The sequence below is a fragment of the Coturnix japonica genome, chromosome 35 (genome assembly GCF_054131305.1).
Source record: "Coturnix japonica strain WE chromosome 35, WE-NBRP24, whole genome shotgun sequence".
NCBI classification, from domain to species: domain Eukaryota; kingdom Metazoa; phylum Chordata; class Aves; order Galliformes; family Phasianidae; genus Coturnix; species Coturnix japonica.
In genome coordinates this window covers 2,955,250-2,972,107 of record NC_140697.1, presented here as the reverse complement: position 1 = coordinate 2,972,107, position 16,858 = coordinate 2,955,250, and the positions used below count along the sequence as shown (strand labels likewise).

Genomic DNA, 16,858 nt, shown 5'->3' with positions numbered 1-16,858 from the left:
AAGTGTACTTGATAAAGAACATAATAGGATTCGGAAAACAGTAGCATTCCTTGTTAAACAATCGTCTTGCTCCCTATTTATGAAGCTCAGATTTTACTTGAGCTATTTAGGAAAGCACCTTACAGAACAGCAGCTGGTCACGAGTGGAAGGCTAGGACGCATAAATCAGGCCTCAAGTGCAAGGACAGATGAACTGCTTTAACCTCTGCTGTGCACCATGGAAAAAAATCCCACAGACATTTAAACTATTATTGTGGACTCACTCATGGAAAATATTCCACCTGATACCTGAAAACCTTAAACAACAACAGCAGAGAAAGGAATCAGACAGTAACAGAAGCACATGAGCCCTAGAAAGAACAAAAGACAAGGAAACAAAATAATATGGATGCAGAAAAAACACCAAAAGACCCCACTGACATTTAAATGAGATGCAATATTCTGATCTATCAAGTATAATGTACTTCAAGATGTCTAATTACCTTGATGGCCCTTAACTGGGAAACGAGCACAGTTCCTCGTACTTCATTCCTGGCATCAAAGACAGACTTGATCTACTTTCTCCTGCAGCTACACTTGCAAAATACAAAATACAAGACCGTTTTCCCTATGTGGAAATGAGGACTGTGAGCCTCAGCCTTCCTGTGAGACTGGGACGAACAGATTCTGCTTCAGGAGGGAAATCATCCTGATAGTGATGAAACTGACACCCTGAGCAATCAGATCTTGCCTGAAAAATAACAAACTTCAAGACCTTTGGAAGTGAACTCTGCACTATGTTTCCATCTGATTTGATTGTGTTTACAAGTACTAAGAGCACTTTAATACATGCCTGTGCACCACTGCCTGGGTATAATTCTCCTCTGGGAGTGTCATTTAGGATGTTTCACTTACAATGCAAGCAAACAACAAGAAAAGGTCTCTGATGCGTGGCCTTCTGCCTACAGATGCTGTTTGCCTTCACCGAGACCTGCATTCCTTCATGTCCCCTGGGGATTATTAATGTGAGTGGTTTTGTATTTGAAGATCCTTACCTGTACTTTACATATGTCTGAGCTGACACCGCACAGTAACTTAGTGAATTCTTCCAGACTTCAACACTTTGGAATGAAGCCTGCAGCAGATGCAGCTCAGGGTTCTGTGCTCTAATTGCTCTTTATAGTGTTTTTCCCACAGCGAAAAACCCTTCTGTTTCTCATTATGAGGAACACTGACCCTTGAAGGTAAAGCCTGATCAAGTACCTCAGCCATTTCACTGCAGTGCTCTGCAGTGTTGTGCAGTGCTGCATTAAGGTCCTGACAGAACAGTAAGAGCCTCTCCACAAAGCTGTGCCTTTCAGATGCTGCTCCTTTGTCTTGCACCTCCTCCAATCAAAGCCTGGGAAGCCAAGAATTTGAGGACGTATGCAAACAAGAAGGAAAATATCAATTTACTTCATGTTCTACAAAAGTCCTTCAAACATAACAGGCTATTCTGAAACAAACTGAACAAGCAATTAGGCATCATATCCTGCAAGCCTGTGCTCTATGGGTGATGCCTCCTGAGCAGCAGCAGCTGGGAACCTCCACTAATTCAGCTCCTGCAGACCCAGGTGTGGTTTCTTTGTCTTTGCCGTTCTTTCTACTTGCCCTGCAGATGAACTTAATCTATTAATATATAACAGTAAGGAAAGATTTCCCCTAGAGACAGCAGTGAACTTAAAACAACAGGTAACTGGTTTTATTTTCATCTTACAGAGAAAGAAGTTGAAGTAGTACTTCTAAAATCAAGACCTGAATGTTTCTGAATAGCAACAGCGCTTTGATATCTTTTGTTCCTCCCATCTCCACATCACTGGAATCAGAACTCAAGCAAGCTTGATCTGTAAGATGTTACTATTGACAGTATGTCTGATCAGCTTCAGGACCTACACACAGGGACACACAGACATGTTTACCTTCAAAAGAGCAACTGCAGTGTCCTTCATCGTACACTTACATACATTATGCTGAAATATTTCAAACTTAATTGCACGTGGTCCAGAAAAGACACAGACAAAATGCAAACTGCAACTCTTGAACTCCAAATGTGACTGCAATCACAATTAATTAAATCGCTGCACATCAGGCCATTTCATGCATGTTGGAATTATCACAGCTCCAGCTGCCAAAAGGCAGACCTTGTGCTGTTGTGCTCTTATCCTGCATCTCTCTCAAGCACAGAAACCCTTCACTGAGCTTATGTAATCTGAAGAAAAGAGGAAGAAAATTCATCGTGTTTATAGCAGATCGGGGGAGGAGGCCTACAAAGATAATCAGGTCTAACTGCATGACAGCTTCAGGGCTGAGCACAAGTCAGTTCACGTTGAGGACACTGTCCTAACGCCTCCTGGACACTGCTGGAGAGAAATTTCTCCCCAAATCCAGTGTGAACCTGCTCTGGTGCAGCACTGTGCTGCTTGTGCAGCTCTTCCTTCCACTTCACAAAAGCACCCCATTAGTTAAGTTCTGCTCAGCTGTCCACATCAAGGATCCACGTCAGAAATCAGCACCTACACAAACACATGGTCTCACCTTCAGCTGTGGCAGTCCTGCATACAGAGTGCTTGTCTACATAGCAGTGGCCCTGCTCAGACTTTCTGGCTGCTCCCAGTCAGTCCAATGAAACTGACATTACAGACATTTGGTAACAAACAGCTCAGGTGTGGTCGGGGTGGCGCTGGTTGGTTTTTCTCCCTATGGCAGCCATGAGGTCTTCTCACCATTTGCTTTTGGGTCCCTCTACAAAGTGCAAAGAAACACAGTCCGCTACAGATGAGTCAAAAGAGAAGTCTTGGTCAAGTGCTCTAAATTGCTAGTAAAGAAGCCCTGCTTTCTAAAGAAGCCTATGAAATTACTCATCAAAAGGAACCTGAAACTGAATATATCCCTACATCCCACTTCCCAACATGAAAGGCATTTAAACACCGATACATGTACGTGACATCACTGTATTAAAAATAAAGGAGAGAGCGCTGAATGCTTTTTTTCAGAGCTGCTAGGGAACATCAACACAACTGTCAGCATCATCCCTCAGGGCACCTCCAACAGCACTGACAACTTTGTACTTTACAGGCAGACATGAAGTGAGAACTGGGAGTGCTGTTACAGTCCCAGTACAAAGCAATTGCTTTCTAATTGTGCAGCGGCACGCTTTAAGCTTCACAACCAGATGAAACTTTGTTTTGTGTATGACTCTACGATGACTAAGACGAGCAATTCCCTCCTGGTCTTCTAGAAAACAGACTGAAAACCTGTAATTTATTGATACTAAAAAAAATGCAAAACAAATTCACATCACAAAAAACAAGATGCAAAAATGCCCAAGCCTCTTACCTGTCAAGATAGCAGAACAAATGAAACCTTGCAAAGGGAGTATAGATTTTAGCCAGATTTCAGCTGTGACAATTCAAGAAAACATCTTCCATCTCTTTCTGCTTATCCTGAGGCTGTAATTTTTCTTGTCAGTGAAAACACCCCCCGGAGAGCACGCCATGCTCAGGGCTCCCACATGCCACCTTTACCAGATTATCCTCAGGATGTCAACTCAGGGGGGACCCTCAGCTCAACTGCCTACAAGCAACTTTGTTAAGGGACAACTCTGCTATGAGCACAAGCAGGAGTTTGGTCCACTTATTATTTGGCAAGATCAACGTAGAAGTGCTATTCCCACCAAACGCTCTCTCAGCATGACACAGTTGGGAAGGAGAAGCATTTTGCCATCTCTCTGTGAAGCTGCATGGCTCAACAACTATGTTGTGACACTGTAAAGCCATCCAGGACATGGAACTTTCCCTCTGTGCTTCAGTGTAACCATGACGTGCCTGGGGAGGGCAACTCCAGTCTGCCACTCCACCCTCGTCCTGTGCAAACACACACAAGCTATAGTTTAATTATGGGTATTTACTTTCATTTTAAAGGTTTACTGGGAGTTATCTCACATGCTACCTTGTTTCAACGGGTGCTCAACTTTTGATACCAGCAGTTGCTGTACCAATAAAAATAAATCCAACTAAGCAATTATCACAACACAATTATGGTCTAACTAGTACTTGCCAGAGTAAAGGCAAATAGAAGGATGAAGGAGTACAGCCTAGAAGAACGTGAAAACCTACGAACAACATTGTTAAGTATCCATATAGCAGGGAAAAATACCCAAGCAGACAAGAACCGATACACGAGAATTAAATGTTAGAGGCACCAGCTGCCAAGAGTGAGCTGTCTGTTCACAGTGGTCAAACTACACTTCAAAATGACGCCAGCAGACAACGAAACCAGGAATCAGGTGCTCCCACGTCCTCACATCAGGCTGCAGTAGGGCACATTTCTTCTTTCTGCAAACAAAGCCTTGTTCCAGTCACACCGTGAGACTGATTCATGTTATTGTTTGCACAGTCTGACAGTGGTTAAAGCACATTTAATAGAACAAATAATACTAATACCCTCGTGGTTCGCACATTTTACCAATAGAAGAAATTCTAGTTAATAACTTATGTCTGCATTAATCTGAAAATGATTGCAAAGAAAACCTATCATAATGGAAAGCAGAACCTCCTTAGGTTGTTCAGAATGAACACTGACAGCCAGAGTGTTGGACCTGGGTGTTAAGGGGATGTGTGCAAAGTCATTCTTAACATAAATACTTCTGAAAGAACAGGTTTATGTGACAGCCTCACATGTTCAAGAATCAGTTATGAGCCTGCTATCCGCAGCACAAGGAGGCAGGAGGAATACTGATAAAAGTCTTCAGAGACTCCCTGGTTCCTTTCATTTGCAGCCCAATTTTGGGGGAAATGTAGGTCACATTTGCAAGTTTGCTATAAAAGCGTGTGAAATAGGTTTTTTTTTAAGAGGGAAAAAGCACCCAAGATTGTCACATAGTTTAAATCTACCTCAAGCACACAGGCCTTAAAAAACAAACATAAGCAAAGCTCTCTAGGCAGGAATCTCAGAGTGCCAGGAAGGCGTTTTCTTGCCTCATTTGTTATCAAGCCAAATACAAAAGTTTGTTCAGATAAGTAAAGCTGCAGAGCAGTTGGGACATAATGTATATCTCAGATTTAATCTCAGTTTTTAAGACTAACATCTGATAACCAAAACCACTCTGCTGTAAGTTGCAGACACAACCTATTGGGTTGGTCTGCAGATGAAACAAGGCTCAGGAAGGAGAGACAAGTGAAGTCCTCTGATAAGCACTGCTCTATGAAAAAGAAGTTGGCAATGAGTGCCATGATTGTTTTCTGTTCTGCATGTCATAGAAATGGAAATAATGCTTTGGCACAAATAGCCATCTCTGAATCTCTCAATCAATCAGCTGTCCACCATCACCATCCAGAATCACAGCAGGTGCCGCAGATATGGCAGCTCAGCCTACAAGAGGTGATGGCATCCTTTTTGAGAATAGTTTTGTACTAATCTGACTGTGAAGCCCCACGGGAGCTGGTCTTACCCTCCACTATTGGTATGACTGAAGCTTTGCTGAGGAAATTTTAATTTCTCACTTTCCTTTTTACTATACGCTCTGGGTGTCTGGATGAGGAGCTATGAGATGTGGTTGTGGCAGCAACGGCGATGGGAGGGCGGTTGGACTGGATGATCTTGTAGGTCCTTTCCAACCTTGTGATTCTATGATTCTATGAGAAGCAAAATCACAGAAGATAAGCAGGCAGCAGGAGGGTCTCTCAGTGCCGTGAAACATCCCAAGTTTCTAAAGCCATCTTTCTCTAGCAGATGAGAATATTCTCCATTTCCTACAGGCCAAACTTAGTTAGGACTGAATAAAGAAGTTGAACCCACTGAGAGACCAGGCAAAGGCAGAAGAGGCAAAACTTACACGGTGTTCACAGTCCAGAACAGGAAGGCCTGTCTGTTTCAGAAAGACTTTGGCTAAATGACACTCTAAATGGATACATATAATAGTCATTAAGAACCTCACGTTAAATGAAATCCAGTGAACCCTGGCAAAACAGAAAATGGAAGCATTAAATGAAGAGAATCACCCTGCCACAATTAGCTTCTGCTTCTTCCCTCTCATTCAAAGTAGTTTCAGGTTTGCTGTTGTAAACTCAGCATTCACGAGCTGCTTCTGCACATCAAGTTCCTCAAATTTCAGAAGCAAGGTGTGCAATTTAAAGTTTGGTTCCATTGCAGTTCATTCAGTGCTGTTCTGTTCCAACACATACAAACCTTACTCTTATTTTCGGGCAAAAACCAAAATTGGAATAAAAACCCAACCACTAAAATTGGCCTAAGAAATGTACAAAGTAACACAGAGTTCAACTGCAAGAGGGAAAAGTGGCCAGGGACTGTTCTGCTGCTTTGTTCCACCCAGACACATCACCATCTGCCAGGACTCAGCTGGTGCTATTTTCCTCTTAAAGTAAGTTACTTTAAGCTCCGAATATATCCAAATAAAGAAGTACCTCAAGGAGGCTGATTTCTAAACCCACTACAGCATCCAGATTTGATGTCAGAAAACTGAGGAACTCCCCCATCACCTGGTGAGTGCTGCTTGCTGTGGCAGATGGACTTACTGACTTTCTGTCTTTGTTATCTCATGGATTTCACTGTACAATGGAATTTTATCTCTCACTGTCTTGTTTGTAAATAGGTGATAATTCTTCCACAGCTTCCAAGTGAGCTGTTAAAATAAATGGAGAGATTTCTTGTAAAATATTTGGATTATCTTCTAATCTACAGGTCATATGCCTTCCCATTCTTGATTGGATAGAACAGCCAGCTCCTTTCGACTCCATATGAATATTCCCCCAAAACACACTTCTTGTGAGAGGTGGTTTAATTATGCTATTAATTTAATCTCAGTTTTTAAGACTAACATCTGATAACCAAAACCACTCTGCTGTAAGTTGCAGACACAAATATGTAGAAATCTGCATGCTTTCCTCTTTCAGCATGCCACAGGACATGGGTTGCCTGGCTTATGCATCTCATCCTCCAGGAAAAACAAAAGAAATCCATTCTTTTATTTCATCTATAGCAGGCACAGAATATTATGCAATTACAAGTTCTCAAAACATCATAAATTTAAACAAAGAGATTCTAGCACCTCCTACATGTAGCAGCCTAACCACAGCGTCTCACTCCACCCAGCTGCAGCTCTGCACGGGCACAGCAGCAAACCACGAGGAGGTAGGAAAGCCCAATTCAGCTGCACATCACAGCACCTGTATAACAGGTGAAAATGGAGGCGACAGAATGATGGAAGAGGCAAAGGGTGAGGAGAGGAGGAGGAGGTTACCAGGGACATTTCTAGAATGGATTTTAGTCTGTTGAACTTGAGGGACTTGGTCCCTAACTGCTTCTGTCGTGTGCTGTATCTGCACTAGCTGATTGCAGCCAGGTAGCCTTAGAAGAGAGGGCTTTTAGTCATGTCGGTGCTCAGTCGAGTTAGAGAGCTCTCTTAGTTTCTTGTAGCACCATTTGTGCGGGCGATGGGGCCGCCCTGGCCACACGATGCCAATCAAAGGGGGTGCTGAGCTCCATCTGTATCATGGCCAATAGAGCTCGGCAGGCGGGACTTGCCAAGCCTGACGTGGCCGTTACCGATCTTCACTCCTTAACAAGCTGCCAATCCAAAGGCTCCCAGGTGGGCCGGCCCGCAGGATCCCGGCCCTCGGGGCCTACAAGCAGCGCTCCCCCCTCTAATGGTTGAAAGATAAGATCTCCTTGAAGCGAGCAGTTCTTAACGGTTAGATACCAATTGTCCACTGGATCTTTAGGAGGCTTTGCTGAGCCGAGCTGCCGCTGCTGTTGTACTGCCTGAATTTGAACTGCCTGAGCTAACGACCTAGGGTTAATGGAAAACCCCCTCCCAGGTCCCATTTAAGGGCCGACCAGCACTAAGGCAGCATCTCTTTGGGGATCAGCTCCTTTGTGGAGTTTTCTGCGAACCTTCACCATCGATGAGCCTTTTCCCTTTCTCTTTCTATCACGATAGTCTTTTGTACGACACAGCTAGTTAACCTATGTTTACCTGTCAGCTCTACACCTCTGAGCTGTACAGCCAGGAGCATCTAAATGAGAATTGGGTGATGGGCAAATTATCTCAGGAAAGCCAAAGTGTAGAAATACTAGAAATATTCTAATGGAAAATCCAAATAAAATGAAAGCTGAGCCGTGAGCCAACCAGTTCTACTCTTTCCGGGTCCTACCTGTCAGGGTTTTTGTTTACTTTGGTATTCTGGTCCATTACCATATATTCCTCCCTTTGCATACATGAGGGCACCCTCATCACGTCCTGTTGGTACTGGGTGTAGGCCAAAGGGCTTCCACCAGAAGGAGACCCAGGAGGATGAGAGAGGATGAGAGCATTGTGTTGAGAGTCCTCTGGGTTTCTATGCTCATTCCTTGCAAACTGCTCAGCACGTCCTGCAGACATTATTCTGCCTTTTGCTCCTTGTGACCGAGAATCTGGAGCTCATCAGTCACAAAAGCTGGTAAGCAACTGCTCGAACATCACTTTCTACTCGCTTGTACAACACAAACTTTAACATCAGTCAGGGATTTCACCTTAAAACAGAACAAACCAGACAAGTGGGCAACGTTTGTGATTCCTACATTTATTTTCAGAAGTAGCAGTCTGTGAGTTCACATAGTTTTAAATAACAGCAGATAAGGAGGATATGGACGATATAGATAGGGAGCTAGGAGATATGGTTTAGGGGTTTTCTGTAGGTAGGGTAAAGGGAGGACGGTTGGACTAGATGATCTGAAAGGTCCTTTCCAACCCTGTGATTCTATGAAGGGATTGTTCACAGTGATTTTCACCACTAACACTACTGTCTGTCAGACATTTGGAGGTCACTGATGTCCCTGCGCTTCCTGTGTGTCTTCTGCCTGCCCAGGCTCTTCTCCCACGTGCTGCTTCAGACGGGCAGTGCCAGCTGTGCTCTCCTCTTCCATCCAGTTCTTCCTTTCTCATCCTGGGTCAGGCGGGCATTGTCCGTGCTGAGGTTGTGGGAGCAGAGTAACTAAACCAAATGCAAAGGAGAAGAGTCAGCTGCTGCCAAGTCAAGAAAGGAAATGATAACAAGAGAAATGAGATTTTATATTAAGAAAGTGAAAGGCGGCTCTGGAAAAGTCTGTCGTTCAGTTTCAGCCTCCAGCTGCGGTTGAGCATTTTGGGAATCTAAAAACCCCGCTGGTGTTCCCAGCTGAGAAGTGCCCTTGGCAAGAAAAGAAAACGCGGAGCGTTTCTGGCCATCCTCCGCTGCCCGGGCTCATCTGCTGGGAACGGCCCTCCAGCCAGCAGGCCTCAGAATCCCAGAAAGTTGGAAGGATGGTGAGGCCCCGCTTTCAGTGTCTGTATTCGTACTGAAAATCAAGATCAAGCGAGCTTTTGCCTTTCTGCACAGCTGTACCTTGCTCTGCGCAGGAGACGCATCCTCTTCTCCCTGTCTGTCTTCTGGTCCGTCTGTCCAACAGCCGCCGTCCATTCCGTGGGCGCTGGGGCAGCGCTGGGCTCTGTTCCTGCCTCCGGCTGCAGAGGAGGCAAAGTGACGTCCGGGGGCTCGAGCAGCACATCTGCAGCACAAGCAAAAGAAGTTCCTGTTATGACTAGCTGCTATCTATCTCATTACCAGCTTACTTTGGTACTCTGGTCCATTACTGTATCTTCCTCATTCTGCATACGTGAGGGCATCCTCATCACACCCAGATGGTACCGGGTGTAGACCAAAGGGCCTTGTTACAGGACGCAGTTCCCACGTGTTGTGAAGTGGGCTGTGGCGTCCATGTTTGGTCTGGTGTAATTCTCACTGTTTCCCAATCCTCAAGCCTCTTTATGATGGTGTGCAAGCAGGTGCCTGGGAATGCACTGACCAACAGGATAAGCATGTGCTCACATTTTCTTCTTGCCTCGTGTTCTGCTTCATCTCTGAACCTTGTAAACTTTCATATCCCGAGGCAGTGCATTCTCCGGTGCAATTACTGGTTGCAATTTCATTTGATATCCCGTAGCTCTTGTGTTGTGAAAGCTACTGAACACTTGTTTCCTGTCGGCCTCTCCCTCAGCTTCTACCATCTTTTAGGATCTTCATCGCACAGCTTCGACACATTCAGTTGTTCCTCTGAACGGAAGCAGTTCCACTTCTTTGGCTACCTTTGCTGTCTTCCGTATTTCTTCTAGTTGGGCACCTTGTGCAGTGGGGAGAAAAAGAGGGGAAAAACTTTTTTAACAACTCCTACCACTGGATATTTTTTCCCACTGCTAATGAAGACTGAATTGCTGTAAAACAGAGCTGTCTGTAACAGCAAAATCTCATTCCTGCGTACCCCCCTGGCAGTCTCCCTGCTGTGGGAGCCTGAGATTCTAGTCTCTTTTTCTTTAGATCATCCCCAGAGTGCTTTTAAAAATGGCTGCTTTGCTTCGTCAACTTCCCTTTCTCTGACGCTCATTGAAGATTCCATCCAAACTCTTCCAGGTGTTTCCTACAACACTCACTTGTTTCATTTTGAGCCGTTCTCCTCATCCTTCACAGCAGCTTCTGCAGCTCATCAGTTCTGTTCTGCCTTGCAGAGGCTCCCTGCGATGTTCACTTTGCTGAGCAATCTGAACCAAGAAAACACACGGAGGGGTGAACTGATGACAACACATGTGTTGGTCCATTTAACACATGAAAGGAAGAAAAGCAGCTGGTGCTTACTGGCAGTGGTGGGAAGCGTGTGGCAGCGGCAGGGAGCACTGCACGTCCCATTCCTCTCAGGGCAGTGCTGATCTCCTGTTTTCCCATTTCCCACAGAGAGGTAATGGTGCTGAAGGAGATGGCAGCGCGGGGTGAGGAGCGGCACGGCAAAGGGAAGTGATGTGCCCGAGGAGTGGGGCTGAGCAGCAGGCAGGAGATGCTGGGAGCTTTGCAGGGCGCTCAGCTGTCTGCCCGGGAGGAGCGCCACCTCCTCCATGTGCCACGGAGCCTGGTGGAGAGCTGCCCAATGGCTCCTTGTGGATGTGGCCTCGTTTCCTTCAGGATCTTCAGCGTCTGAAGGGCCAAGGAAGCGACAGCTGGACTGGGGTCATGCTTCATTCCCTGAAGGCCTGCGATAAGAGGGACAGAGAGGCATGATGACCCAGCTCTCCCCTCTGGCAGGAGGGAGCGAGGGACAGGCATGTCACCTGCTGGCTGCCCCAACATCCCACTCCCTGGCTTACTTTGGTAGATGTGCTCTCTGTCAGCCCGCTGCTCATCCCTCATGTGCCGCCCTAAGAGCCCTGCGAACACAAAGCCCCGTCAGCGACCCCCGCTGTTCCGTGGGTGCAGCATGGAGGGCCGGGGATGGGGGAAGCTCAGCCTCGTGGCTCACCGATGAACCTCACGGCCTCCAGTCGCAGGGTTTCCTGCAGGCTCTGCAGGTAGAGCAGGCAGTCGCCCAGGTAGTCCTGCGCTGCACTCTGTCTCCTCCTCTTGGTCAGCTGAAGAGGGAAGAATGTGAGGTCAGTGCAGGCTGGTCCCGACCCTGTCCTGGGGTGTGGGAATGGGCATACTGTTGCGCATACACACCATGCAGTCGCTGATCTGCCAGAACTGCTCTGTCTGCACCAGGTGCTCCAGCTTCCTCCAGCGCAGGAACCGTGCAGCACCAAGGAGGGCTTTCTGGGAGGCCTGCCAAAGAGCTGAGATAGCACCGCAGCCCGAGCAGCCGCAGAGCCCGTGTCCCCAGAGCCCCTCTGCAGGGAGGATGCAGCAGCAGGGGCTGATGCTGCTGTGGGCTGCAGTACTCTTGATGTATGGGGGGCACCACGGGAGCAGCATCACCCTCCCCCAGATGAACCTGATTCCCACCTTGGACACGTTCTCTTCCTCATCGTGCAGGTGTAGATACAGCAGGACCAGGTTCCTGCACACCGTCTTCTGCATCTTCCTCTTTTCTTGGCCCTCCACAAAGCTCAGCGTTTTGAGGAAGAAGTCGATGGAGAGCTGACGCACCGTGCCGGACTCCTGTGGAGGAGGAAGGAAGGACATCTGTGTCAGCAGCTCCAAGTCCATGGCAAGCAGGGACAGCACCACCAGTGAAGTGGGGGCAAAATCTCCGAGCTGAGAGGATGCAGATCTTGAGGATGCCCTCAGAACTGCTCCAAAGTGTGCAAGCTCTGCCCAGCGGAAAGTCTGCCCAGGTCCACGCAGTGCCTGAACCCGGTGAGCGGCCAGGAAAGTCCCCTGGTGCGCTGTCACAAGGCAGCAGGCATGGGCACGCTGGGCTGGCAGCCACATCCCTCGTGTGCTGGACTCCCTATCATCCTTACATCGTTAAGCAGAGCTGGGAGCTTGCTGGCCAGCTCCAGAGCCATGACGCTGAGCTTAACCTCCTTCAGGAGGTGCAGCAGGTTGCTGAATATTGGTAGGGCCGTGGCACGGATGTCACTATCTGCATCCTGCAGCTGCTCCATGATGCACGGCAGGAAGATGATCATTGTCCTTGCCTGTGGGGAAAAACACCCCATCCTTTAGGTACGGCAGCAAGCGTAATGAGGGCAAGGCTACTCCAGTACCAGCCCTGAATAGCAGGCAGTGATGGGGTGGGCAGAGCGCACCAGCTCCTCACTGCCTGAAGAGTTGCCGAGTTGTACATGGCCCCGCTACAGCCCCATGGCAGGCCCAGCCCAACCTGTGGCATTCCTGGCCACCCCTGCTCACCGTGTCCTGCCTCTTGCTGAGCTGCAGGATGCCCCTGAGCACCAGCTGCTGCATGCTCACCCTCTTGCTCTGCAGATAATGGGCAAAGATTCCTATGATGCGGTGCAGCTCTTTGCTGAGGTCCATGCATTCCAGCATCTGCAACAACACACGTGGCTCTTAGTGCTGGATCTAACAGTCAGCTTGGGGAAAGACAGCAGGCCCCGAGGGAGGCAGCAGGGCTCGTGCTGCCAGTGGCCTTGCAGCCTCCAGTGTTCTCTGCTTCTGCAGCTGTTGCTCACCTCAACGAGGAAGACCATGGCCACCATATCCCAGGAGTAGAAGTTGGTGCTGAGCAGCTCAACCAGCTGCTGGAAGATGGGGTCACGCAGAGCAGCAGGCAGTTCCCTCATCACCCTGCAGGGATAAGAAGGCACCGTGAGCCCTGAACCAGGCAGACGCAGCTCTGGCTGTGCAGCCCTCTTGCCACTGCTGCAGGGGCCACAGGCTCTGGTGCTGTGGCTGCAGTTTGGCTGAGAACTGGGGACCCCCGTGACACCACAAGGAAGGGCTCCCACCTGGCCACCACCTGCACACCCTGGAGGTGGGTCACAGTGCTGAGAAGCGCATCCCAGCCCCCATGCTCCTGGATGGCCTCCATCTACTTCTGGAGGCCCACGCTGCAGAGCAGCACCTTCAAGGACTGCACCGCGGACCTGCAGGTGGAGAAGGGTGCGAGTCACATCAGGAGCCCCAGCACCGGGTCCCTGGCTGCAGCAGGGGGACGGGGATGTGGCACCTGATGGGAGTGAGCTGGTGCTGCTGTTGCCCCTCCCAGAAGATTTCCACCTCCTGCAGCGTCAGCTCCGTGGTGAAGGACACTTGCAGGAGAAGGGCTGGGAAGAGCTGGGGGAAGATGGCTTCAGCCTCCTTGAGGACCAGAGGCAGCTGGAGTATCTCTGGTAGGATCCTTGCTGCCTGCAGAAAGCACCCAGATATGATTCTTGCCCTGTCCCCTGGGTTTCCATCCTGTCATTAGAAGTGTAGGGATGGAGAAAGGGAGGGGGGGGGAGGGAGACCCCCAGAGCCCCAGGCAGGTCTATGGATGCATCCCAGGGCAGGAAGAAGGCTCGGGGGTGGACAGGGAAGGGGAGTGGGGACTCAGCTGGGGTTCAGCTGGGTGAATGAGGAACTTACGGCCAGGGCAAGGACACGTGGCCTCTCCTTGATGAATGGGGAGGTGTGCTGCAGAGTGTGGTTTATGAGCACTTGGAACACCTCCTGCAGCACCGTCTTCACGGTTGAAGACTCCGAGAGCATTTCCCTCCACATGGTGACAGCAACTCTGCAGGTCCCCAGGGCTGTCAGCGTGGCTGCTCCTGCCTGGCTGACGGCCGTGGGGTGGGGAGGGGGGGGGAGAGGAGCCCTGAGGGCTGTGGCCCCATACCTGGAGCAGGTGAGAGAGCAGACCAGCAGGCTGCTGACCATCTCCTTTGGGAATTTGCTGGCCAGCACAAGCAAGGCCCTGCTCAGGCTTTCAAGAGCTGGCTTGGCTTTGATGGAAGGCAGGCTGCTGTGGATCGCCTTCACAATCTTTTGCACCTGGAGGGGGGGAGCATGGTTGAGAATGGGATGGCACCAGAGCAGGGCCCTGCTGCCATCCCCACTGCTGCCTGCCGGCCAAGCGCAGTGCCAGGGATGGAGCAGAGCCCCCAGGGCTGGAGCGGAGGCAGCAGCAGGTTCCCACCTGCTGTGGAGGGAAGCGAGCCTCTCCTGAGAGCACATCCACCATGTGGGCAGCCAGCTGGGTGCTGTGGAGGCTCGGTGCTTTCATGCTCTCAATGGCTGTGAGTAAAATGTTGACCTTTTCAGGGTACAGGAGGTATTTCAGAAGGACCTGTGGGAGGGAGGAGAGGAGGGATGACTTATCCTCTGCTTGGCTGCTCAGCTGTGCAGGTGTCCCAGGAGAACTGGGAGCAGAGGCTGTGCTGGGTGATGCCAGGGATATGAAGCCTGAGGGCCCCAAAGGCACCAGGGCTGCTCGGGGACAGTGCGTGCACTCTTCCTGACACTGCAGGCCTGGGTTCTCGTGTGGGCTCAGGGTTTGCTCTTTGTACCTCGAAGATATTTCTGGCTCTGTCCTCACGGGAAACCTCCTGGTGGAGCGAAGTTTGGCTGTCCCAGAGCTGTGGTACTGTGCGCTCCTCCGGTTGCCATGGCAGTCCTGGACAGGAGCACACACGGTGTCAGTGAGGGGTCTGGGCACCTGGAGGGACCTAGCCCAACACAACTCCTCTCACTTGGGGCAGCGATGAAGATGAAAAGCTGATGAACAGCATTAATCGCCTCATCTCTGGTCCTGTCATCCGTGGAAGTGCAGGACAGGATGAGGTGTCCGACCAGCTTTCCCAGCACAGGGAAGCGTTGGTTCTCCTGGCACTTGTGCTGGAACACCGCGGTTCCAACGAAGCAGGTGCACAGCTGGGGAGAGAGGCAGCACGGCTGAGTGGGCAGCAGGGCCCAGCCCAGGCTCTGTGCAAGCCTGGGCACAGGTGGGCTCTGGCTGGGGAGCCAGGATGTGGTCCCAGAGCTTAGCGTGCCGGGACTCCCTACCTCAGGCAAGACGCAGGTGTTGCTGAAGGCGAGCAGCCTGGCAATGCACACCACAGCCCTCTCCTCCACGGCCGCCAGCTGGCACGTGGTGAAGGGCAGCAGGAGCTGTGGAGAGAAAAGTTGCTGTTGTGCCCACAGCACGGGGCACTCGTCCTTCCCCTTGCTCCCCAGCTGCAGCGGGGTAGGTGGTTGCGTCCCTGTCCTGCTGCAGCCCTGCCATCTTCCCGCTGCTCCCCACCCATCCCTCTAACACCACACGGGCTAGTTTTGGGCCAGCACCCCCTGCCCGCAGCAGGCCCTGGGGGGACCTTGTGTGGATCCCTCCTTTGTGGCCTTGAACCATCCCCGCAAACCCCAGCGTTGCCACATCCAAACCTCCATGATGTTCTGCAGCTCCACGAGGACAAAGCGGCCAGCGCTGCTCACCAGCACCTACAGCAGGTGGTGCAGGGCTTCCATGGTCTGCAAAGGAGGACAGGCGTCAGGGCGGCCTGCCCAGCTGCGTCCTGCTGGCAGCAGAGGGGCATCCCGGGTGCTGGTGCCCAGGAAGCGTCCCCAGGGCTCAGCTGATGCGCACCTCCACGTAGAGTGCCGCATCCAGGTCCGCGTTGTCCTCGTAGCGAGGGAGGTGGAGGACGCTGCCGAGGCAGGCACGCAGGAGACCGTTCTTCTCCTCTGGAAGCAGCCATGCTCCACTGCGAGGGGAGAGAGGGCAGAGGTGTGATGCTCCGCTCAGCACCCTGTGCCCTGCAGCCTGTCCCGCTCAGGGCCCCGGCTGGGACCGATGCCTCCACGCTGGCAAAGCCGTGCTGGGGCGGTACCTCATGGCGGCGATGGTGCTCATGGCCTGCTGCCGGAGCTCCGTGTCCAGGTGCTCGGCGGGCTCCTCCTGCAGCAGCGCCTGTGGGCACAGCGGGATGGGATGGGATGGGATGGGATGGGATGGGATGGGATGGGATGGGATGGGATGGGATGGGATGGGATGGTGCAGTGTGCCCTGCTTGGTGTGCAGAGCCCAAGCACCCCATCCAGGCCCCCAGTCCTGGCCCTTGTTCAGGGCTCCCCAGTGATCCTGCAGTGGAAGGGCTGTGCCCTCAGCCCAGCCCTGCAGTGCTCCATTACCTCAATGCACAGCACCACCTTCAGCACGTAGTCACACAGCTGGCTGTGGACCACGCTGTCCGTGATGGCAGCTGTGCAGGCAGTGCGGACGCAGGCCAGAAAGCGCAGCTTCTGTTCCTGTGTCTGAGACAGGAGGGGAGTTACAGGGGTTGGCATCGGGGGACCCCGGCACCCTCTGGGCACAGCCGGGCAGGGGCAGCCATGGAAGCACAGAGTGCACACTACCTGCGGTCTGCATGCACAGCAGGCATCGATGTAGCTCAGGGGATCCTCGTCCTGAGGTGACACGACGGAGGCAAAAGGATCCTCAGCTGAGCCCACGGGCCCCTGCTGGGGCTGCACCCCATGCACCTCGCCGGGCCCCTGTGTGGCCGTGGGGTTGCGGGATGCTCCGCGCCTCTCTGGCCAAGCCTCTCGAACTCGGAGTGGGGTTCTCTGCTCCATCTCGCAGCGAGGAACAGCGGCGAATGAGCCTC

General features: G+C 50.9%; 1 protein-coding gene and 1 pseudogene across 1 annotated transcript in view; both read right to left on the bottom strand.

The window, feature by feature from the left end:
• Positions 1-15,603, bottom strand: part of LOC146755198 (maestro heat-like repeat-containing protein family member 7) — a 396,701-nt gene extending 381,098 nt beyond the window's left edge. Inside the window, exons 1-5 of the mRNA XM_085526274.1 lie at positions 15,409-15,603; positions 15,261-15,365; positions 14,948-15,128; positions 14,680-14,871; positions 14,395-14,484 (exon numbers count right to left, since the gene is read on the bottom strand). Coding sequence (XP_085382400.1) covers positions 14,395-14,484; positions 14,680-14,871; positions 14,948-15,128; positions 15,261-15,365; positions 15,409-15,603 — 763 coding nt within the window. The remainder of the gene's footprint in view (positions 1-14,394; positions 14,485-14,679; positions 14,872-14,947; positions 15,129-15,260; positions 15,366-15,408) is intronic.
• On the bottom strand, positions 7,410-12,662 carry LOC146755199 (uncharacterized; annotated as a pseudogene).
• Positions 15,604-16,858: the final 1,255 nt, after the last annotated feature.